At 45.0% G+C, this 24,148-nt stretch overlaps 2 protein-coding genes and 4 non-coding genes across 6 annotated transcripts; 1 reads left to right on the forward strand and 5 right to left on the reverse strand.

The window, feature by feature from the left end:
• Nucleotides 1–3,213: 3,213 nt before the first annotated feature.
• On the forward strand, nt 3,214–4,863 carry lft1 (lefty1; the record flags this gene model as incomplete). Its single annotated transcript, XM_084483687.1, has 4 exons — nt 3,214–3,478; nt 3,731–3,980; nt 4,131–4,370; nt 4,530–4,863. The coding sequence occupies 4 exons, from the start codon at nt 3,214–3,216 to the stop codon at nt 4,861–4,863; spliced, it is 1,089 nt and encodes a 362-aa protein (XP_084339813.1).
• Nucleotides 4,864–5,846: 983 nt separating this feature from the next.
• hnrnpub (heterogeneous nuclear ribonucleoprotein Ub) lies at nt 5,847–18,556 on the reverse strand. The gene is made up of 14 exons (XM_084483739.1): nt 17,930–18,556; nt 16,786–16,900; nt 14,671–14,750; nt 14,116–14,255; nt 13,445–13,544; nt 12,958–13,070; nt 11,704–11,967; nt 11,223–11,342; nt 10,437–10,565; nt 9,980–10,148; nt 9,401–9,700; nt 8,535–8,824; nt 8,222–8,404; nt 5,847–8,013 (listed from the first exon to the last, which is right to left on the reverse strand). The coding sequence occupies exons 1-14, from the start codon at nt 18,411–18,413 to the stop codon at nt 7,963–7,965; spliced, it is 2,538 nt and encodes an 845-aa protein (XP_084339865.1). The 5' UTR covers nt 18,414–18,556; the 3' UTR covers nt 5,847–7,962.
• LOC311364397 (small nucleolar RNA SNORA16B/SNORA16A family) lies at nt 8,947–9,085 on the reverse strand. The gene has a single exon (XR_014639205.1). It is a non-coding gene; the product is annotated as a small nucleolar RNA SNORA16B/SNORA16A family (small nucleolar RNA).
• LOC311364395 (small nucleolar RNA SNORA16B/SNORA16A family) lies at nt 10,869–11,007 on the reverse strand. Its single transcript, XR_014639203.1, has one exon. It is a non-coding gene; the product is annotated as a small nucleolar RNA SNORA16B/SNORA16A family (small nucleolar RNA).
• LOC311364398 (small nucleolar RNA SNORA16B/SNORA16A family) lies at nt 12,119–12,260 on the reverse strand. Its single transcript, XR_014639206.1, has one exon. It is a non-coding gene; the product is annotated as a small nucleolar RNA SNORA16B/SNORA16A family (small nucleolar RNA).
• On the reverse strand, nt 13,614–13,751 carry LOC311364396 (small nucleolar RNA SNORA16B/SNORA16A family). Its single transcript, XR_014639204.1, has one exon. It is a non-coding gene; the product is annotated as a small nucleolar RNA SNORA16B/SNORA16A family (small nucleolar RNA).
• Nucleotides 18,557–24,148: the final 5,592 nt, after the last annotated feature.

Here is a 24,148-nt window from a genome sequence, read left to right on the forward strand (position 1 = left end):
TAACCCGAGAGGCACTTCTAATTATAATTAGCAATAATTGTATTGCCCTTGTTGTACATGTCTAGCGCTCTCAGCGCTCTCTGTCTGATTCGACGAGAAGATACGTCTCGTGTAATGAGTATTGGGTGGTTGTTTGTCCTAACAGCTGTATGTACTTGCATGTTAAGGTGCAAACAAAACTCACAACAATCATTCAATTTCTTCAAATATTTGAAATTGGGATAAAGCCGGCTATAGGGCCATCTAGCATAATCAGGAAGCCGGTGACAAATGACAATACACCCTTGTCAATAATAAGGAATTCGCCCCTCACCACCAACACAACTTCAATATTGACTTTGGGCCCGTCGTCACCAGCGACAACATAGTAGTGTTGTATCGCTGGTACCCCAAACAGGAGCTTTGCTCGAATGTGCAAACTACATGCAAAACCCAAAGGTGGTCCTTTTGCATTAAAACTCCTTTATCTCTTGTGGCTGTGTGTGTGTGTGTGTGTGTGTGTGTGTGTGTGTGTGTGTGTGTGTGTGTGTGTGTGTGTGTGCTTGTGTTTGTGTGTGATAGATTCAGAATTATATATATATCTATATATAGCCTACAAATATACAGTGGTATTCTACAACACAAGGTATTTTAACAGGTTTGCTCCCCATGTTTGTGGGCCGGTGGGGATTTGGTGTTTCACAAATGGAAGGGAATGAGCCATAAATTGAACCGCTTTAGAATGCAAATGAGGGAATGTTAATTACACCTGAGTTGTGGATTCCAGGAGCGCTGGAGTCTTTGATTGAGGAGAAATGGCACCTGGGAGCATCAAGAGGCAGCTTTGAACTAGCAACCGTATCTTTGACTGGCATGGCGAGGAAGGAGAAGGACTGCGAAATATCACACACACGGCATCCTAATTTACCGAATTAGGGGGCTGTTACGTGAGAGGAGAGACAAGAGAGAGGAGGCGAGGGAGGGAGAGAGAGAGAAAGGGAGTATTTGTGTATGTGTAAATTGTGTATGTTCCAGATTCTAGCAGAACACACAGACTGGATAGAAGCCATTAAGGACACAGCCCTCAGATGGACTGGACAATTGATTGTGGCTGAATTTACATGTCTACACGCTTTGACCCATCAGACACTCTGATTCCACTGTGTTTTCCTATAGAGCGATTTAAATGAACGTTGCTGTAATGATCCAGGAAAAGCCAACAACCAACCTCACCACTTCCTAATCCAATAATAATGATTAGAAATCATAATTTCAATCGTCAGCTGAAAAGACCCATAGGTCGAATGTAAAATGAACAATAATGTATTATGGTTGATATGTCTAGGCTACTTTTAGCAACTCTGGAATTAAACCTTCAAACACACCCACTCATTTTAAATCCATTGCATGACTGGAAGTGTCATTCACGTATAATAGTCATCATTATACATAATGATGAAAACATAGCAAGTTTTCATGGTGAGTTTATAACTATTTTAGCCAGACTGCAGCTTCGCAAACGAGCCTGTGTGTCTGTGTGCATGTGTGTGTTTGTGTGTGTGTGTGTGTGTGTGTGTGTGTGTGTGTGTGTGATTGTGTGTGTGTGTGTGTGTGTGTGTGTTTGTGTGTCATGCATGAGTGCATGCTTGCATGTGTGTGTGTGTGTGTGTGTGTGTGTGTGTGTGTGTGTGTGTGTGTGTGTGTGTGTGTGTGTCTGTGTGTGCGACCCTAAGAGTCCGGCTGTAGCCCCTCCACTCAGCCTCCGCGTCCACGTAGTCATCTGTCATCTGCTCTTCCTGTGTCCCCCTTCAGTCTGTCTGACATCTCTAAGCAAACAGTGGCCAATACACAACCCCAGGGGCCCCCAGGCCCACGAGAGGGGCCCCTCTTCTAATGTTTGTGTGACAAAAAAGCCAAGGCAAATCCTCGCAATGGAATCAGATAATCACCCACCTGTGAAGAGCCTGCCCCAATCCACATCTCCTCTGCATCCCCCTCCTCCACACACACACACACACACTCCACTTCACTCCCCTACCAGCCCAACACACACACACACACTGTTTAACTAATAATTTTAATCCGTTGGAGGGCATGGAATAAACATTGACCTCCCCCTCCCTCCCTGCCCACCCAAAAACACAAACTTCTCCCGGCAACCACCACAACAACCCACCCACCCCCTCTCCCTCCTCTCCCTCCCTGCCGCTACACTTGCTTAAGGGGGTAGTGTTGGATTGACCCACCAACCAACAGGCGACACTTTATGAAAACCTTGCAGTTCTGCCTCAAATCGTTGTTTTCCGTGCCGTGCTATAACGGTCCTCAGATACACATACACACACCCACACCACACAGTGTCTGGGAGACAGAGATAGGACCACCGTGTCACACACTGATGTCAGACTGACCCAGCCGCTGACATTGTCCAGTGGAATGTACACACTGAGTGTGTGTGTGTGTGTGTGTGTGTGTGTGTGTGTGTGTGTGTGTGTGTGTGTATACAAGATGTTCTACTGAAGGGTCTACTTGAGGTTCGCAGGGTCGATGCCTGTCTGGGACACACGTCTGGCCTGTAGTCTGAAGACAGGGACAGACAAACCCAAATATAATCCAATATTATTGTAATGAGTCTTATTGTATATGTTAGTATTAATACAACTCAGAGAGAATCATTGATTTGACTCACTTTCTGGAATAGACGCAGAACGTCACATCCACAACATAAAATTGACTCCATTGAGGTCTTAAATCTGATATCAATAAATGTGCAATATAAATATATATTGATATATAGATATATTACATATGTATTATAGAGACACATTTAACGTGTCTCTATAATACGTCAACACCGTGTAAATGGCATGTAAGGCTAAATTATGGAATTTCTGCACTCAAGCCAACAATGTTACCCTATATGTGGAGGGACAGAAATACACCTAGACAAAACGAAACGGCATACTTAAATTGAGCCTAATGGTCGCTGTTTGAAGTATGGCTGCCTCAATATCCTTTTTAGGAAGGGCCTTTATTGTCTCACCTTTGTTCTGATAACGGCCCCCACCCCCATCGACAAAGTGCGAACGACTGGGAGCGTCACGAGCATATAAAGGGCTGGACGAGTGTCACAAGTACAGTGTGACTCCGAGTTCCCGAGCTAACGCCACTGTATAGCCACCGCGCATCTCCCTTAACTTCACCGGACTTTCTGCCCTACTGACCTTTTTCCCGATGGATTCTCTCCGCGTTTGCGCTCTGTGCATCGTGTTCCTTGCCGTCGCCAAAGCTTTTACGCACCAGGATATGAAGGACGCGCTGCTCCAGAAACTGGGTCTGGACGAGATTCCCAACATTGTCAAGAGGGATTTGGAGAATCTAATTATTCCGTCTCATATCAAGAGCAAATACGCGTCTATGCTGAAGCTGCATCACAGCAGAAAACGCAGATCGTTGCCAAGTCTGGCAGGCATTCTGAGAGGCATTCCTGGCAATGCAGGTAAAAACTGTTAACATACTTAATAACGTGCTTTGCGGTTGGATGAGATTATAAAAATGAAATTATGTTAAACGGAATTAAATATAAAGGCGGTTTATTATCCCTTATGGCCAACTATTTCAATGCGTAAATAGTTCGCTTATGTACCTTAATGTACTCGATTAATTGTCTACATAACATAAATAAATGTGAATTAATGACACATAATCACCATGTCTAATCATACTGTGGTCCTCTGTGTCTGTGCTTCAGATATCTCCGGGGAGTACGTGTACTCTGACACCGCGCGTCAACGCATGGTGTTCGAGATGGACGCGCGGATCCCGGCCAACAGCGAGGTCACCATGGCCGAGCTCAAGCTCTACAAGAAGGCCCCCCACCACGCACGCCCCGCGGGGGGGGACAGGAAGGCCCACCGGCCCGTCAACAACGCCCGGGTCAGCGTCTACTGGGTGGACGTGTTGCCCAACGGCGCCAACCGCACGTCTCTGGTCGACTCACGGTGAGAATTAATACTGGCATGTGAAAGATCTACAAACAGTAACACCGATAAGGGGTGTGTTTCGTGTCATGTTGTTGTCAACAACCGATACACACTTGTTGTTTTTATCTTTAATTAATCGCCCCTTTTGTTTTCCTTTTCGCTTATTAGGTTGATCCCAATCCACGAGACGGGCTGGAAGAGCTTTGATGTGACCCAGGCGGTGCACTATTGGTCCAAGGCCCAGAGGAAAACACCTATGCACCTGGAGGTGTGGATCGAGGGCGAGAGACCCGGCGGTTACGCGGCAGAAATGGCCAAGAGTGTCCACTTTACCACCCAGGAGCAGACCGGCAACACCCTGGGCAAGCCGGAGCTCATCCTGTACACACTCAACCTCGAAGAATACGGGTAAGGACGCGAGCTTTGATATACAACGATTATGGCATCCGTGTGACATTTAGTCAATTTAATTGAGTCCCTTGTAGTCGCGATTTACATTTATCCTGATGTATAACCTATACGAGTCTGGCATCTAACAGGTCCTCTCCTCCTCTTCTTCTCCCGCAGTTCTCGTGGCGACTGCGATTCCAATCAAAACAAAGACACGTGCTGCAGGGAACAGCACTTTGTCAATTTCCGCGCGCTGACCTGGACGCAGTACTGGATCATCGAGCCCGCGGGCTACCAAGCGTTCAGGTGCACGGGCGGCTGCAAGCAGCCCCGCCGCAGCTACAACGGCTACGGCTACGGGGAGAGGCGCTGCACCGTGGCGGAGAGTGCGCCCCTGCCCATCATGTACCTGGTGAAGAAGGGCGAGTACACGGAAATCGAGGTGGCCGAGTTTCCCAACATGATCGTGGAGCGGTGCGCATGCACCATGGACAATGTGTCCATAGTCTGATGATGATCGGTGGTGGTCATCGATGAGGATAGTAACAGACAAACCAAAGATAGTACTTTTTTATTTAAATGGGGATGAATTGGTGGGGGAGGGGGATTTGGGGGCGCGCCAGCTCTGCTGCTGTTGCTGCAACGAACCCGCCATGCAACGTTTTTTGTCCAGAAGCACTTAAATGTAATATATTTTGTAATTAAGTGAATTTTTGTAACGTTTTGACATTTGTATAGTTGGTATGGGATGCCAAATGAATAATTACAAAGACTGTTTGAATCTTTATCCAAGAGGTGTTTTTTATTTTCAATATAATTGTACATATCAATATGAAGTGACATATTTTCAAACAAAATAAAAAATATCTTGTTTCATTAACATCTGTCTGTCATCGGAACGCCAGGTGTCGTCGTCATCGTCGTCGTCGTCGTCGTCCCCCCCCCCCCCCCCCCCCCCACAATGGCACATGGTCATGGGTGTGTCAACTCAAGTTTATTTATATAGCACATTTCATACAATATAGACTCAGTGTGCTTAGGTGTGTGACGGGAGGGGGCGGTCTAGAGGGGACCCCATAGTGAGGAACATGCTCAGAATCCACATTAACTGAGAACGGTTCCTGTATTTACATCAGGCTTAGGGCAGGTATAGAGGCCCCGGGGGCCCCAAAGGTTGCAGATCCATAGCCAATAGCTACGGCTCTGTTTGCACACCCACCAGGGGGTTAAAGGTCATTCACTAATATGTTAGCAAAGATGGCAAACACACACACTCACACACACAGGACAAAGCTGAAACAAAGCTGGCTGTCTGGCTGGGAAGTGGATTCCCAGCTAACAGGCAGTGTTTGCATGAGTGAAAGACAGACAGGAGATCGTAGACATTGGGAAGGAGAGAACATGAATCTCAATGAGGTCCCACAGCCGAGAAATCCTTTACTTATTTCATCACTTCTCGTCAGTTGGTCCACAAACTATAATAAATAAATATCCAAAGGATTCTTTATTAGGGCAAGGAAATTACCTTTATTGAAAGTTTTGTAGAGGTTAAGATAAAAAAAACAGTTCTTAATTTGGAACTTATCAGCAATGTTAAAAAAAAAAATAAGCCTACACATAAAAACAAATCTTAAATACTTGGGAGATTTTGATGATCACATATTTTGTGTAGCAACATAAAGAATATATATTTGCTATCATATATACTGTAAAACTGTTAAGTTAGCTGCAGCAAGTACCCACTATATATACAAGGGAGTTGGTAGAATTTATTCATAATACGTTGACATTTGATTACAATAATTGTATAAATGACTATTTAGAATTATAATAATCACATTAAATTATCGCCTGATATCAGTTAATGTAACATTCATGCATGGTTCAAAAAGTGGTGACCTATGTACACGTGTTAATAAATATCAACAGGAGTATTAAAACAAAACAAAAATACATAATTTCCATTTTCTAGTCTTCATTAACACTGTACGCATCCTCTCAACAGGAAAGTTGAGTTTATTGTAGTTTACTTGTACTAACAATGAGTCCGCTATTTGTGATTTCACCCCAAAAACGGTTCCAATAAGGATGTCGACTTTGCTCCACAACATGCAACTGTTCGTCCTCAATAGTTTGGGAATAAGCTGTGCTTCTAATTTGCCGGTTGGGACAGAGAGGTGTTTTAATGGTGAACATGTTGTGATGTTGTGTAGCCCTTGTTTTATCTGCTGGTGTCAATGAAAGCTGTGAAAAGATTCTTACTGCTGAAGCCAAAATATTTACAAATACGAGTTACCATGTCAATCATCAGAATTGGGAGTTTATACAAAAAACAATGTAAAAGCTATAACAGACAGACCTCATGCATGAAACAGGTTTTTTCTATTTCTGGACATTTTTACTCTCACTTATCAATGATTCTTCAATGTTTTTACAGACTGATGGAAAAAAAACTCAATAAATTAGGGTTAACTAATTTCCTCACTTCACACCTGAACTATTTAAAAAGATTCAATATTTTATATAATTGATAAAAGCCTTAGCATTACAATTAAATACAAAGCCTGGCTGGGCATAGAGCCATGTGCATTTCAATGCCTAATGCCAAATTAAAGAAGTGTGGGTGAAGGTTACCTAGAAGACAGCACCCCTCATACACTGTGGCTTCCAGGAGAGGCCATTGTCCTCATCGTTTGAACTATAGCAAACCAGGGGGTGCTAGTTCAAGGGCCTGTTTTAACACACCTTGAACGCAATCAAAAGCCACAAGCCAGAGGGTTTGTTAAAAAAAGCAAACTGGTCTTTTTATTGCAAGTCTATGGATTTTTAGATGACAGGCTTGGAAGTGGAAACAAAAGGACACAAAATAAAGCCGAATAACTGTCTTAAGGTCACCAGGCATGTGGGTCGTATTGTTTGATGACAGTGGTCTAAACATAAACAAACTAACACTTAGCTACCGAGCTCCCTGTTGGGGAGCAACGGACTCTATTCAATACCGTGTTTCATCAAGTTCTCACAAACTAAATCAAGCAACAACAAATAAACAATATATTTACAATCCTAAATATAAAAAAAGGAGAAATCCAAATTTAACAAAAAACGGCAATGATAAAATGCATCAACCCGAAGACAAAAAAAAAACATTCCTAACATCTGCATTTACAGCAAACTTTCAGATTCTTGATCTTCCGCACGAGAGATCTTATCACATAGGTTTCTTCTCTTTAAAAACATGCTTTTTAAAAGTTGTCGGGAAAATTATAGTCAAAAAATTTACAACGGAAATTAAAAAAAAAGGAAAATAAAAATGTATGTGGATAGAGGACACGTTGAAACAATGGTGTACAGTAGATTACATTGCAGCCCCCAAAGAGGCCTTTATATTCTCATCCATCTCCTCCCGCCCTTTCCCCTGTTCTGATGTGGAATGTTGTTGCTCCGGATTGTTTAAGTCATTGCAGTCAGTTGGTGGGTGGGGATTTTAAAATGTGGGTTCTAGGAAAAAAAAATATATTGAACGGAAAAACAAAAAAACAAAAAGAGCTTGTGGATGTTCCGTGGCTAGTGGTTGGTCCGTCGGGCCACCAGTGCTCTAGAACACAGTCTCTCAGTAGTAGCCGGGCTGGTACTGCTGACTCCATGGCTTCTGGTTCCAGAACTGCATGAGAACACATCAGCGTTTAGAGGAGACACAAGCACAGTTCAGATTTACATGTTTTGTGGGGAACTTGCATGTTGGTCTTTAAATTGAAATGATTAAGTTCTTATTAACATAACATGTTATTTCCCTTTGCACTCAATTATGTAAAAAAAAAAAAAAAGAGATTGACGAACTGGTTAGTCATTTGAGTAGAGGAGGAACTCACCCCTTGCTGCCAGCTCTGGTTGAAGGCCTGGGCCTTGTCCATGCCAAAGTTTCCGTTCCTGTTGTTTCCGCCAAAGTTTCCACTATTCCTGTTTCCGCCAAAGCTGCCTCCGCCGTTCTTGTTGCCGAAGTTGCCACGGTTACCACCGCCGCCACCGCCGCCGCCGCCGCCCCTCTGTTGGAACTGAAACGCAAGGGGGGGGGGGGTTCGAATTTTATTATTATTAATAACTCAGACAAATCACAACAGTATTTACAGACAGGTCTGGTCTATTTTAAAAAGGGATTGTGCTGAAACATTAAGGGAGACCCACCTGTCCAAAGTTACCACGGCTTCCACCACCACCACGGTTACTGTTGCCTCCGCCCCCTCGGCTCATGTTGCCGCCGCGGTTCATTGGGCCGCCTCGGTTCATGGACCCGCCCCGGGGTCCCATGTTGCCCCTCATTGGTCCTCCCCTTGGAGAGCCGCCCAGGCTGGGCATGAGCCCGCCTCCTCCGCCACCACGGTTGTAGTTGCCCCGGTTGGGGTACCCTCCCCGGAAGGCTGGGGGTGGCAGGAAGCCACGCGGGGGTCTGTTAAAGCCTCCTCGGGGACCAGGGGCTTGAGACAGGAGGAAATAATGATTAATAAAACAAATAAACTTCAAGAAATCTCTTGTTTACACTTGTGTGTGGTAACTTCAGCAGCCTTAAACTAAAGGTTCATCAAATTTGAACATAACTAATTATTCTTCCCCTTTATGTTGCTGAAACAGTTATTTAGGAACCAAACAGCGACCGTCAGTGAAAGTTATCATGTTGGCAACCTGATGACCGTCCGGCACTACAGAGAAAGCATGGACAGCTTGGATAGGTTGCCTGATAACTATAACCAAGTTATCGTTCGCCTTGTTAAGGACTTTGAACTGCAGTATTTTCGCTATATAAATATAGGTGCATGATTTCATTACATCTGCAGTAACAACCTTCACCACATGGGGTGCTTAATGCCAATGCAATCACCGTAGAAAAAAAAAAATAACACAGCGCATGCCCAGAGCTTCATAGGACATATATCCAGACACCCTCTAACCCAGGCCCTGCCAGGTAAGACTCCATTAATTACAAAGGAAGAACCCTCGAGATCCTTCCGTAGAAGGAGGTACGAGTCCCACGATCAGACCTGCGCTCCCCTCACCTCCTCTGAAGTTGCCTCTGTTCTGGAAGCTTCCGCGGCCCCGCTGGCCGGGGCCTCCTCGCTGGCCAGGGCCACCGCCGCCGCGGCTAAACTGGTTCTTGCCGCCGCGCGTCCCGCCACGCAGACCCCCGCCTCCCCTCTTGGGAGGCATGCCCCCCTGGTTGGGCCTCTTCTCGGCGGGCAGCGCCGTCTTGCTCTCCTCGCGGTACTGCTCCAGCAGCTTGGCCGCCTCCTCCTTCTCCAGCTCCGCAAAGGTCACGCCGCAGAAGCTCTCACCCTCCTCGGGCAGGGAGAAGAACCCTGGAGGAGGGGGAGGGGTGTTACTGGGAGCCTTAGGGGGTGAGGTTAGTGTTGGGTACCCGTTTGCAAAGTTTGGTACATAGAGTACATTTTATATATTTTTTAAAATGTTAGGGATTCTCACTCAAGAAAAAAAAATACATTTGATATTATTGATTATATTATTGATATTAATAAATAAACATCTTCATATATTTAATACAGACGCAGCACACCCACATGCTTATAATTTAAAGCGGCCCTAGCCTCATGTGGTCACTTGTCATGGTGGTGTTGTACCTTTCATCTTGAGCAGGGCGTGTTCAGGAACCTCTTTGCCATCGCTCTCTGCCTTCTTCTGGGCTCTCTGCTTGTACTCCTCGTCTGAAGGGCACACCACCACCGCCTTGCGCTGGAAGCCAGCGAACAGACACATCTTCCTCTTCTGGCCCGGGGCAGACAGGTTGGTCTGCAGGGGGGGATGGGAGAGATGGGCAAGGACATGCAAGGTCACCACTGAGAGATTCCTATATAAATGTTCTTTTGGCAAATTGACATTTTTCTCATTATAAAGTTCCAATTTGTAATCAGGGATTCATAAGCTACTTAATTGTTTTCTAAGAAGCAGCCAACAAATGCATTTAATAGTGATCTGAAACAAATACCTATTTGTTATAAATAACTATTTCCATTGATGTGCTATAAGCAGCAAATATACAAGTACATTTTTTTTTTTACTACCAATGGATCAACTCACGTGGTCCAGGATGTAGTTCCTCTTCTTACGAGCGGCAATCTCAATGAACTTCCCCAGGAAGAGCGGCGCGCGCTGGGAGATGGCGGTCAGCTTGGTCGTGTCCTTGGACTGGCGCTTCAGACTGTTGATCTGCATCACGCACAAACAGGATTACTCAGTATGGCAGGATCGAAACTATTTGTGCATCGATGGAAAGGCCTGCATGTGCTAGGCTACGCTAGTGATCCCCAAGCTAATGGGTGAGGAATTAGAAGCACATGAGATATAAGGTCATGTCTAGCTCAGAGTATGTGGCTCAACTAGAGCAGCAAGGAATTAAACCGTAGCCCCTACTGGGGCTACGGTTTAAATACAGGTCAAGTTACAGGTAAATACAGGTCAAGTTCAAATAACGGTGCTTTCGATAGTGTGTTACATTTACTATTTGGCGTTAGTTATCCTTTCCCTTTATGTTGCAGAAACAGTCATTTACGGACTGAACAGCGACCGTCAGTGAAAGTTATCATGTTGGCATCCTGTTGACCACCTGACGCTACCAAAACAAGCAGGGGCGGCTTCGATAGGTGCCTGCCAATCTGCTACTCAACGGTATCTGAGTTTAAGAAGGGAATACTTAATCCACAATAATTGATTGTCTCCAAGTGTCTAATTCTCACATTTAATAATAAATTAATGCAGAAATGATTACTACAAACCAGAGAGTGAACATCAGAATCCAACAGGTGATATTCTATGCCATAATGTCTCAGGATAGGAAGATGTGTGCAGAGGAACAGAATGACTGACCATCATCTTGTCCACGATGGTGTCGCTGCCCAGGATGTAGTATTTTCCAGGGCTCTCCTGCACGTGGTTCTTGACCCATGTGGTCTTCCCTGAGCCGGGCAGGCCAACCATCACGATCATCTGGAACACAGGAAAAAACAAGTCAGAATACACATTTTATTGTCTCGGCCAAGACACATTAGAGTTAATTATTTGACTACAAGAAATTCTCAAACATTAACAGTTGGCATGTTTTCTTTACACATGCTTAACAAAAAGTTGAGCCAGTGACGGTTTCCCCAGTTAAGTCAGGGTGAGTTATGTATAAATAAAATAAAAACAGTTATGTTGGATTTTGGTGGGAAAAAAACTAAAATCGCAAAAAAGAAAAAAAAGAGGAATAAATGACCCCAAAAGTCTCCACCAAGTCCCAACACTCCTCCTGCACATACACCAGGACCACTTTACATCCAGAGACCCACACTTATATCTCCGTGGTTACCTCGCAGTCGGCCTTGGTGTCAGGCCCCTTGGGGCCGCGGGTGCGCTCCTCGAGGGCCACCTGCTGCAGGAAGGTGTAGCCCTCCACCCTGGGGAAGTAGGGCTCGTCCAGCTGGCCGAAGTTGAACTCGACAGCGCAGTTGTGGCAGATGACATGGGGGAAGAGCGCCTGGCCGGCCAGCGTGTCTTTGGGGACCCGGAAGGCCACCGCCGCCTCACCTCCGTTCTTGGAGAACGACATCTCGACCTCGTCCGCCTCAAAGTCCTGGGGAGGAGAGAAATCTCTTGTTTAAACTTGTGTGGTTACTTTTAAAGAGATTCAGCAGACTTCAACTAAAGGCTTATCAAAATGTAATGTTAACCAAAATGATGATTTTTTTTCAAAATCATTTTTTTTTCAAAATCATTTTTATTGGAATTGTTCTTCCCCTTTATGTTGCTGAAACAGATATTTTTATTTAGGAACCAAACAGCGACCATCTGTGAAAGTTATGTTGGCAAGCTGATGGACCGTCCGGCACTACAGAGAAAGCATGGACAGCTTGGATAGGTTCCTGATCATTATTACAGAGTTAATGTTTGCCTTTAAGGACTTTGTACTGCAGTATTTTCGCTATCTAAATATACATGCGTTATTTCATTACATCTGCAGTAACAACTTTCACCATATGGGGTGCTAAATGTCAATGTGATCCCAGTATGAACTGGAAACAGTTCTGAATTTTTCAATTGCATGTAAAAAAATATTGCGTCAATTTAGTTTCTTAAGCCCTAAATCCCCAGAGCTTCACAGGCCATATTTCCAGACACCCCCGTATAAAAGAAAAACACAGTTATGTACATGGATTTTGGCGGGAAAAAATAAAAATCACCTTGACGTCCTTGGGGAGGAGGTCATTGATTTAGCCATTCAGCCCTTAAGATGGTGGTTCTAGTGTGCCATGGGGCCATCTCAGTTCAAGTCCTTTAGATTTTGGTGGGCTTTGGTTTCTAAAACATGGCACAATGCCAAACATGGCATTTGAGCCGATTACCATAAAACGGTTTACCAAAATGTGCCACCGGCCCCCAAGAAAGTCATTAAAAGATGTTTGTGCATCTTGACACTGACATATCTGTTGGGAGAAATAAAGTCTAATCTTCATGTTGCCTTTGTCTTATGCAGTTTAAATGGCCTTCAGCTTTTGAAAAATAGAGTTCAGGCTTCTACCATCCCGTACAATAGCGACATAAACACACTAATTATTGGTCTTACAATGAGACAGCAGATGACGTCGTTCTCCTCATAGGTTTCTCCGAAGTCCTCAGTCACGCAGTTCACTGTCTTCTTGGCCTTCCCAGAGTAGGCGTAGGAATGCTCCTCCTCGCCTGCACAGAAAACAAGAACCAACTATTATTAGTTTCTCACTTCTACAAATTGAAATGTAAACACATCCAGGTACGTGCCTAGAATAAATATTGTCCATCAGCTATTGCAATGAGTAATTGCAGCCATTTTACACAATCTCATCCCCTTCATGACCACTAGAGGGCACTGTACCAATTTCCATGAATAATTAATCAATGTTGAAATGGCCATAGAAAATGGAGTAGGCTTTGAATCCGTATTGGTGGGTATCTCATCAAAACAATTTGACATGAGCGATCATCATTCTCAAAATTCACTAACCACACCACTCTTGGATGAGTAAAGGACTCTGTAAATCACTGTGTACTGTCAGCCAACTGATTGTTAAACTCACCCAGCAGCAGACTGCCTGTGGCCAGGGACCAGCCCACCTGGACGTCATGGATCTCCATGTTCTTACTGGAGATGTGCTTCACTGGGATCTTCTCCGTGATCTGGAGGCCGCATAACAAAAGGTTTGATAATCCAATAGACCGTAACAAAATACAGCTTATTTTTATCTGAATTGTTCTTCCCCTTAATGTTGCTGAAACCGTTATTTAGGAACCAAACAGCGACCGTCGGTGAAAGTTATTATGTTGGCAACCTGATGACCGTCCAGCGCTACAGAGAAAGCATGGACAGCTTGGATAGGTGCCTGATCATTATACCCGAGTTATCGTTTGCCTTGTTAAGTAGTGCAGTATTTTTCAGTTCATTAAGTCACCACCAACACAAAATATCAAAACATGTGCTTCAATTTAGTACAAAATCAATCCCAAATTATTTTGTCTTCAATCACATGGGAAACTATCGAGCCATTATTCATCACCCAGAGATTAAAATTTAGAAAATATATATTTAAACATACATGTGAAAAAATAGGTGAATCATGCATTAAAATAAGCAGGTTGCAACCCCTCTGTTATCAGCTTCTATATTTTAGAGCCCACATCACATGGACGCCGACAGACTCATGTCTCCATTGATGAATGAGAGCATGTCTCTGTTCCTGCCGAGCCGTACCTTCATCTCGAAGCAGACCTTCCCAGAGTTCAGGCCATAGCTGGCACGTCCACCAGACCACAGGTAGGCAAAGCTCTCCATGGTGAGGGACGAGGCGCTGTAGCGGTCCCGAGACACCTTGAAGTGCAGGTCGCAATTGTCTGGTAAAACAGGGGGAAACAGAAGTCAGGAAAGGCATGGAGCGAGATCACGAAAGGTTTGGAACCAGAATCATTACACGGCTGGAACTGTGTTCATTAATCAAACTCAAGACAGCATTGACTTAGTAGAAAATATGACTTATAGAAAATATGACTTATAGTGACTTATATGCTTTATAGTGTCCTTTTATTCCCTCCAAATGCTTTAAAAAGGAAATATTTATTCTGTACTCTAGCAGGTAAAAAAAACAGTCAGTGCTCGTTAAGGCACAATTACTGACATAGATGCCCAAATCCATCCAAGACATAAGCCAGTTTGCTTCCAAAGCCAAACTGGTACAATGTTATATTTCACAATAGCTGCTTTAACGGGAACACAAGTGGTCATATAGTGTGTAGCACCAGGAGCACTCACAAGTATCCAGGCAGACTTTAGTGTCATCAAACTCTTCGTCCTCTTCCTCCAGTGGTGGCACAGGAGATTTGAACGATGCCCTGGAAGCGAGACAAGAGCACAGGCCGTCAGACAGACAATTTGGGTCAGACAGACGGGCAGACAGGGTCGGCAGTCACACGCAGAGCCTGTGAAGGTGACTTTAGGTGCCACCTGCTGCAGATTACGATGGCCAGACCACAAAAAAAAAAAAAAAAGGAAAATCACAACTGGCAAAGGAAATTCTGGCACGGTTCTTTATAGTTGGAAAAATAACAAGACTGGCCCAACGCTGCGGGCCGCACTTACCTTGCCGAGTCCAGCGTAATGAAAGAAAAAACCTACAGAGACAAGAGCTCGGTCTTGACTTCCTGTGCTAGCGGTTGGTGAAAGCAATGAGGAGTCCAGCCCTACCCAAACCCCCCGGATTGCCCCTCAATCTTTATTATATGTTTATGGTTTCCAGATGTATAAAAAAAAGACACCAATGGGGAGAAGCATTTTGGTGTATCCAACTGCTTTTGTTTGAAATTCCTAGTGAAAAGGTCATGGCTACCTCACATTGTCTCGTTACCACAACAAGTATTGGCAGATTTTGCATGCACAAGACAAATGTTAAAGGCTAGAAATTGAGCAATGCACATTTTACAAGCTAAAACTAACACCACAGCTACTTACCAAATCTGTAGCGTTTTAAAACCCTAGTAAAAGCTTACTTGATGCATATAATGTATTTGGTCTCAAGTGCATGTAATGTAGCATAAGCTGCTGCTCAATAATGCGCTCAATGCCAGTGACCAAAACAGTGATAATGAAAACAAAGTTTAAAAAGTTAGTGGGTCTGTTGCTAACCAGTGCCCATGACACTCCCTTTAAACACAGGGTTTTAGCCATCTTGTCTGTCTTTATAAAAAGTATTAAAAGTGCAGTTAACAATTGGGCCAGGTTAGGAGATTTACAGGGCCACACCTAATCCAGAGTGTATGGTCCTGTGGCTGTACAGCACAAACACTGGAGGTGTCTGGGTTTGTGGAGAGACACTTGGCAGGCCCTTAAAGTCCCATTTGTGACATGGCAGAGAAAGCTAGGGATGGTCAAGAAAAAAAGATCACGCCCGCTCCTTCCCATAAGTAGACCAATGGAGTGAGGATTCTTGGAAGAGTCATTGGGAGCTCCATGGTGCGTGTAAATGAACGCGTTGTTGGTGTTCCGTCTGAAGCATACACACAAGACGTTTGTCTTTTCCTGCGCGTCCAGGGCAAAATGAAAAACAAAAAAGTGACTCAATTTCAAGCACATGCACCCACACACACAGCCGTTCACACATGTCACCTGCGCAGGAGGGGAGAAAGGTGCCTTGTAAATACACACATAAAATGCTCCCACACACACAAACACACAAAATGAGACAAATATAGCACCTGAACACCGTACAATTGTTAACACAAAACCAAAAAAAAAAAAATACAGATGAGAAAATACACCAGTGCGAGAGCGAAACGATGGCGACTCCCGAGTATCGAATTCTTCCGTGGGCGGTCCAAAAGTTTCCGGAAATGTTTGCTAAATCCTTGTGTACTACGCTGCAGACGTGGTTTCCCACCCTCCCTCCCTGCCTCCCATCACCCACTGTTTTTCCTCCTTCCTCTATAAGCAAGAGTGCACTTTCCTCTACTTTCCACTGTGCTCTTGTTTGAGCAGCCTGATTTTTCACCTTGAAGACACAATGGGCTCTTGGAACATTTACGTGTCATGGGAAACAGTACTCAATAGTCATTGATGGCTTAAAATGTGCTTCTGCTACATAACAGCAGTGTTCTGTTACAGACAAATGTGGGTGGCAACTGCAACAAAGTCAAATGGTAAGGTTCTATAAAGTAGTCGGGATGGACCCTCAAAACATGTGTGAAATTAAAGTTATCGTTAAAGAAATTCCATTGTAGTATAATACTTCAAAAATAATAAGAGGGTTTTTGTTACTGTATGCTACTTGAGTGCATTGGCGCTTAAAGCCAATACTGATATATTTTATTAAACAAAGCTTTGTATGGCGCTTCGGGAATGCCGAAGGCCATTTTGGCTCTGTCCCATCCTTACCAGCTGTATTTGTTCTCTTCAATAAATTCAAAGTATCCCCTTCCATGTTCCTCCCGGCGTCTCTTAACACCCTTCTTATTCTTCTGATCAGCATTCGTGTCTTTGTCCGCATCCCCTTTGGAAATAAAACAAAGATATAGAATGAGGTGCTCCTTTTTTTGAGAGAAGAGAGGTTGGGCTAGCAGTTGGGTCTCAACCCACGCAGAAGCCCTTGTTAATACTCAATTAATTAATTATGGAGCATCAACTGTTAAGCAAGAGGAGACACCTCATTGTTACAATGAAGACATTCAGAGTCCACAATAAATATAACAGTAGTAATGACCAGGTGGTAGTTACTATGTAAACTGGTCGGGGTGAACATAAAGACAACGGTATTTACTGGGATTGGGAACATACGTGTAAAATAAAGATAAGGGACACTGCTGGTCTAAAAGGGTATCTGGTATATTCTTGAGTGTGTTTGTGTTTGAATGGGATACGTTAATCATGCAAGAGTTTATCTGCCTACCTGTGCTGAACCCCCTTTACCCCACCATTTGACTACCAGCTAATATAGAAAGTAACTAATTTCTATGGTCAAATTGAAAGTCTACGCCCCGCCATGAGGAAATTAAACACGTGCAACACGATACGATTAAACACGACAAATAACCGCAACATCTCCGCGATATTAACTTCAAAAATCACATATTCTGAATAAGGGTGGGCTAGCTAGCCGAAACTAGCACAGCACCGTGGACACAAAAGAAATGTAGCTCGCCAGCTAAGACCGAAGCGTTAGCTGGGAAGCTAACCCGCTAACTAAACATACAGATACCCGTGGATTTAAAATGAATGGCCAACTCTACCATCCTAGTTCTCCGATAACGACCGAGCTCAACACCAACGCTTAACTTTATCTGCTTATCGTTAGAGGCAGAATATACCGATCATTTGTTTGCTAAATTACCGATACTAAGACCGCGGAAAAACAAGGATTTGTAGCTACGGGCTAGGCTAGGCTAATGAGGTCACGGCGGCTAGCTCAACATGGGCATTCAATCACTTCTTCCCACCACCGACTCAATCGGCAAAACCGACATCCAGCCACGGAGCCATCCAGGCACTGCCAACACGTTAAAACACAGCCCAGAAGACTCACCCTCAGCAGCCTGGTCTCCGGGCTCACCATCCTCTGCGTCTATTTTCTCCATGTCGTCTACATCAGCCTTGAGCATGGGGTCCATCTCCTCCTCCTCGTCTTCCTCTTCCCCCTCGCCCATTTCGTCGTCCTCGGCAGCAACGGCGGCGCCCTCGGCGCCATCTCCATTCGCCGCTTCTTCGACTTCTTCTTCTGCCTCTGCTTGCTCTTCTCCCTCGGCCTCGTTGGCATCCATGCTTTCTTCGACAAGGCTTTCTGCCTCACCGTCACCGGCCTCTTCTTCACCCATGCCTTCTTGGTCGGCGGCCTGGGCGAAGCCCTCGTCTGTGGGCGCGGGGTCGTCCCCGGCCAGGGCCTCCTCATCCAGCGCGGCCTGCAGGCGGTCCATGAGCTCGGCCTTCAGGCCCTTGTCCGACAGCTGACGCTTCTTCAGCTCGTCCTTCAGCTCGTTTACTTTCAGCTTTTTCACGTTAATCGAACTCATGTTGACTGTGTATTATGGAATACGTTAAATTAAATTAAAAAAAAACAAGAATTACGACAACAAATAATTAACGGGCGCTTTTGTAAGCGGATGTAATCTCAAACTGCGCCAAATGGCACCCGCGTTGCTAGCCCTTTTCACCGGCGAAATGAGCTCAGAGCAGTAGCGGCGAGTGTGGGGGAGGATGAAGACGGCGCTTACCGTAACTAGTAGCAGAGCAGCGCACTACATCCCCCAATAGGCCATCTGTCACAGTCGGTCAGACCTGATCACAAAGAAAACATTAACAGCAGGGCAGCCATGGAACTGAGCGAAATGGATGATATGCTAATTGGACGAATTATTGTATTTTGGATGTTGTATTTAAAACGATAATCAAATTATAACCTATTATACTGTTCTATACATGTATTAAACATAGGCGAGCCCTACCCGAAATTAGGAATGCATTGATTTAGCATTGACCACAGATAGTAAAAAAATATGCCTGTCTATGAAATGTCGGATCCAGTTGACCAAGTAATTACATGTTTCGCCTAATTGAAGAGTAAGCCAGTCAAGGAATTTGACTTTCCCTTTGAAAACGTTTATTACTGAAATATATTACTGAAAAATATTAATGATACAAATAAAAGCAGCTATCATGACCTTCACCCGTAGGCTACCACTATACAGGAAAAGAAGCAATAAACAACCAAAACGTAGTCCTACTGAAGAGATGACTGTTACACACATCTGATATTTTGAGCTTGTACAACAGGGAGGGATGGTCTTCAATCGATTGTTATTTAAGTTGATCATAATTTCATTAAAGACTGCATTTAAACGTTACACTGAAATATCAACGAATTTAATAAAGGCATTTCATTTATTAAACAACAAATACGGAAAACCTTAAATATCCGATAGGGAGCGCAGTTGGCTTTCACTGAGTTGTACCCGAGAGGCCCAGCTGGAGTTGTGATAACGGTGGCGGGGTCTTTGTGTTTTTTAGAATCAGTTTTAATTGGATGGTCAATGATTGGCCATTTTATTATTCAAATGTATAACATCCCCTTATTCATATTAGGGAATCGTGAGAACCACACACATTTTGTGATGACTTTAACTGAGCCTGAATATCTGTATATTTTGGGGGGGAATTAAGAGCAGATTATTTCCCGGGGTTAAACCCGGAATCAGATTAGGATTCCGGGACGAGGCTGGCTCTGCGAGGCTAAAGACGTTTAAGGGTTATTTTAACCACCCAATCAACCCATTTGATTAGACTTTATAATAAAGCCACCATTCTTCACCGCCCCCTGGTGGAGAACCTCAGACGTTTACGTTAATTCATTCGCCGGACGAGGATCGACAAGTGCGCTCCGCAGCTTCTTCCTCAAGGTCCTCAAGCGCGCTCTTTCTCACACACACATCTGGACTGAGGATGATTTCAGCGGAGCATTGTAGCATTGTTTCAGCATCAACTGGAAAACTATACTTCGTGATGATATTGTTCCTTTCAGGGACTTTCGGGTAAAAGTAGATAAAATCCTATACTCGCTGCCTTTGTTCTGCTTTCTTTAAAGTTACGATGTCTTATTTCCCGTGGAAAGAGGAGAAATGTTCCGACGCGGTGAGAGGGACGCGCTGGGTAAGTCCCACATGTTCATTGTAGGCTACCTAATAAAAACCGAATTTTTGGTTCATAAGCGTATATATTATTTAACTGATATTCGTGAATGCCGTCTAGCCTTTGGAACAATATTGATTAATTGTTAATGTGTTATGGGTGTGGTTCGCATCATTTCATGTTGCTGCCCCAGTTCCGTGGCTACAGCGCACAGCGGACGTCCCTCTTTATGTGATCCAATTATCAATTTTTCGCTCCTCTCAGACCTCACAAGTGCCGAATTACAGTAAAACCATCGCGTTCTTGGCGGACGACTCTCCGAGTGGTGAAGTGGATGTCTGCTGCTCATCCCGCTCCGAGGAGCGCCCGTCCCCCGAGGGCTTCGGGACGAGCGCCGGAGACCCGCAGCGGAGCATGTCCTGCCAGAGGACGGTGAAGTCTCTAGCGGGACAGTTCGGGGGATCGTCCGGGGACAATGACCGTCTCTCTCCGGCTCTCTCGGCCGGGACGGCCCGTTGTGGACTCGGTAAACCGGCGGCGGTGGATTTAGGGGCTCGAAGAGCAGAGGAGGAGAGAAAAGTTGCGCGCTGTGACAAGTGTTCGCTTACCCTGGTGGCGCTGAAGAAGCAGGCGCTCAGCCTGCTGGTGCAGAACCACTTCTCCTCCAAGGTGAGCACATCACGGGGGCACTCTTCAGATGGAGCAACATGGTTCGAAGCCTATAGATATAGCCTATATATATATATATATATATATATATATATATATATATATATATATATATATATACATTTATAATAATAGTCTACTACTACTACTACTACTACTACTACTAGTAATAATAATAATAATAATAATAATAATAATAATAATAATAATAATAATAATAATAATAATAAAATAGCAATAGTTATAACAATAGCAATCCCAACAGTAGCCTAATATTTATTTTGTTTGTTTAATCTGTGTAATCAACGGTTTCCTTTTTTGTTCCACGAGGAAATGAAAGAACCAATGTGGGCATATGCTTTATGCTTAAAATAGTGCATAAATAGCATCGTATATTTCAACATTTCAGTAAATGAATCAACATGTGATCGAACGGTAATTCGTATTCCCGTCCCCGGGCCGTTCGAAGTTCTGAGGAGGGAGGTTCGCGTCCTGTGCAGTCCCTATCAGTCCTTGATATTATGCCACTCAAAACGAGGAAAGTAAACCATGGTGCTGTTTACGTACGAGTGGTTTCAAATTGTCATGAATATTTTATAAGGGCATCGCTGTGCCCCCCCCCCCCCCTCCCCCCACGTCTGTCCGCTCCTCAGGGAAAAATAATATGTATTTTATATTTTCTCTTGACCCGTGGGGTATCGGGACATCATGTGTTCAGTTCAGAGGCAGACCGCAAGTCGACGTCAGAAAGTGTTCGGGAGGAAAGACAGTATCTCGTGAAGCCACAGACAGACAATCGGTGGAAATTTGATCATTGAACTCCCTGCCTGTGTATTGATCTATGGGCACGGTTTCTCCAATGCACATTGGACCTTTAATATACCATTTATATGTTCAGCTGTCCCTCTCTCTCTCTCTCTCTCTCTCTCTCTCTCTCTCTCTCTCTCTCTCTCTCTCTCTCTCTCTCTCTCTCTCTCTCTCTCTCTGTCTCTCTCTCCCCTCCTCTCTCTCCCCCCCTCTCTCTCTCTCTCTCCCTCTCTCTCTCTCTCTCTCTCTCTCTCTCTCTCTCTCTCTGTCTCTCCCCCCCCCCCCCCCCCCTCTCTCTCTCTCTCTCTCTCTCTCTCTCTCTCTTAGCACCTTCTGTAATCCTGGTGCATTCTCCTCTCTCAATATAACTTATACCTTAACAGGACTGAAAGATTTCTATTTAGAAGTAGTGGACATATTTTTATTGCAATGACTTAATGTCACAAATATTGAAGTACATTGACTGTAGCAGAGAGGTGTATGGTTGGGTGGGTGGGTGGGGGGTGTAGGGGTGGTGTGGGGGCGTGAAGTGTCCGGAAGTGTCTTTGCTCTCCATAATAAAGTGCAGAAGTATGGAGGAGAGGATATTGGCTCTGGGGGATTCTGGGTCAGTGAACAGAGCAGGGGGGGTCATATGGACACACACGCAAGGGAGGGGGCGAGTTAGATGGGTTAAATGGGTTAACCGGGTTAGGGGTTAGTTGTCATGTTAGCTGGGTCACACTGAGAGAGAAAAAGAGAGGGCGAGAGAGAGAGAGAGAGAGACAGAGAGACAGACAGAGAGAGACAGACAGACAGACAGACAGACATAGGGACAGAGAGAGAGGGGGGGAGAGAGACAGAAATTTGAACTAGAACTCTGTCCGTCACAATTTGACAGGTAAAGTGTGTGGTGCTTTAGACGGGGGAGAAGGTGGAGCAGGGGGGAGGGGGCATGGGGGGGGGGGGGGGGGGGGGGCTAGGGTGGGGAGGGGGGGGGGGGCATAGGGTGGGGGGGGGGGGGGGGGGGGGGGCACGCAGAGAGGATAACGTCATCTTTTGGCTCTTGGGCGTATCAGGTTACCGGCACGCTTGGCAGACTATTGACACACATTCGGATTCAGCAGCACTTTCACCCCCCGATGTCTCAGTGGTCTCATCCCTCATCCCGGGGTATCAGGGAGTAATGGTGGATTCTCACACCGCGGCTGCTGCCAGAGGTACTTTGAGCAAGGCACTTTAAACCCCTTAGTGCCGCTGTGGTCAGTGGGCCAGGTGTAGGATTATAGATTTACTGTACTTGAAAGCAATTAGTAACAGGAGCTATTGGAATTCAGCTGAGGGAATAACATCTCTGAGTTGATTAAGGTGGATTAGGGGGCTTTTTTTTTTTACATTTGAACAAAACAATAATGGAGGCTGCAGTGATCACGTTCCAGTTCAAGTTCAAAGTGTATTTGTTGTGTGTGAACTTGAATATTTTAATTATTATTATATTTTAATATGCAACCACTGGTGAAATACTATTCTACCGCCTCTTTTCGACAGAGCTTTATCAAACATAATGTATGATCAAATAGATATATGATATCTAATAAGACACACAGCAGCACTTGGTTGGATATAGATATGAAGATATCCACTAAGTGTACAGATTAATAACATAAAATAAACCCAAGAAAAAAGAGAACAAAATAGTTGGCTGTGTTGACAAATTAGCATAGTCGAAATGTAGCCACCCAACTTGTTTGTGATAAAATGTAGGTGCGAGCAGTGTTGTGTTCCTTCCCATCCAAGATTTAGCGTGCTAAACGCAGCATCAATTTAATGCACCAGTATATTACATCAGGCGTGAACGAGTGACTGTGACTCCATGACTCTTAGTGCAATCACTCTCACTGCTCTATTTTCAGTCCGTCACCACAAATCATGCATTATTTATAACTCTCCCAACCCCTTTCCTCCTGGCCCATCATCCCTTTCCAAACCCTTCTGTTCTCTGTAGGACTTGGCGGCCATGTCTACGTTCCTCCACAACAACCTCCGGGTCCACAGCAGTCGCTCCACGGCCGACCCCAGGGAGAAGGACCGGGACCAGGGCTTGTGCATCTCCTGCGGGGTTCACCTGAACCAGCTCAAGCAGGAGGCCGTCCAGGTGGCTCTGTCCAGAGAGAACAGCCGCTGGCCCGGCCACGCGTCTCCAGAACACGCCTCCGGATCATCGCCCAACACCAACACATCCGACCACAGATCCCCGGTGATCAACGGGACAGGGAGCCCAAGACGGCAAGAGACGGTACAGCATGGACACGAGAGTTCAAGAGGCATGGTGAAACTCGTTGAGAGTGAAGTAGCAGTTGTCCCTCAACAGTACAGTTTCACCCAGGGTTATGTGAGTCCGCGGACCTTTCAGGGGAGTCCACAGAGGATCCAAGACCGCCCCCACGATCGGACCCAAGACCAAACGCCTCAGTGGAATCTTGAAAGGACCCAAGACCAACCTCAAGACCGTCCACATGATCGCCCCCAAGACTGGACCGCTCAGAGGAACTTGGACCGTCCCCCAAGCTGGACCCCACAGAGGCACCCAGAAGGAAACCTGAACCACCCCCAAGACCACACAAAAGATAGTGCCCAAAACCGGATTCTGGACCACCCCCAATACCGA

The sequence above is a fragment of the Micromesistius poutassou genome (assembly GCF_964030765.1).
Source record: "Micromesistius poutassou genome assembly, chromosome: 19".
Lineage (NCBI taxonomy): Eukaryota > Metazoa > Chordata > Actinopteri > Gadiformes > Gadidae > Micromesistius > Micromesistius poutassou.

Bases quoted from the DNA above. Each gene is read 5' to 3' on its own strand.
- hnrnpub (XM_084483739.1), bottom strand. From the start codon at position 18,413: ATGAGTTCGATTAACGTGAAAAAGCTGAAAGTAAACGAGCTGAAGGAC. The intron at 10,149-10,436 runs GTGAGTTGATCC...CCCCCCCTGCAG, and splicing joins GGAACTACATCCTGGACCAC to ACCAACCTGTCTGCCCCGGG. The intron at 8,405-8,534 runs GTGGGTCTCCCT...CTTGCGTTTCAG, and splicing joins GCCGTGGTAACTTTGGACAG to TTCCAACAGAGGGGCGGCGG.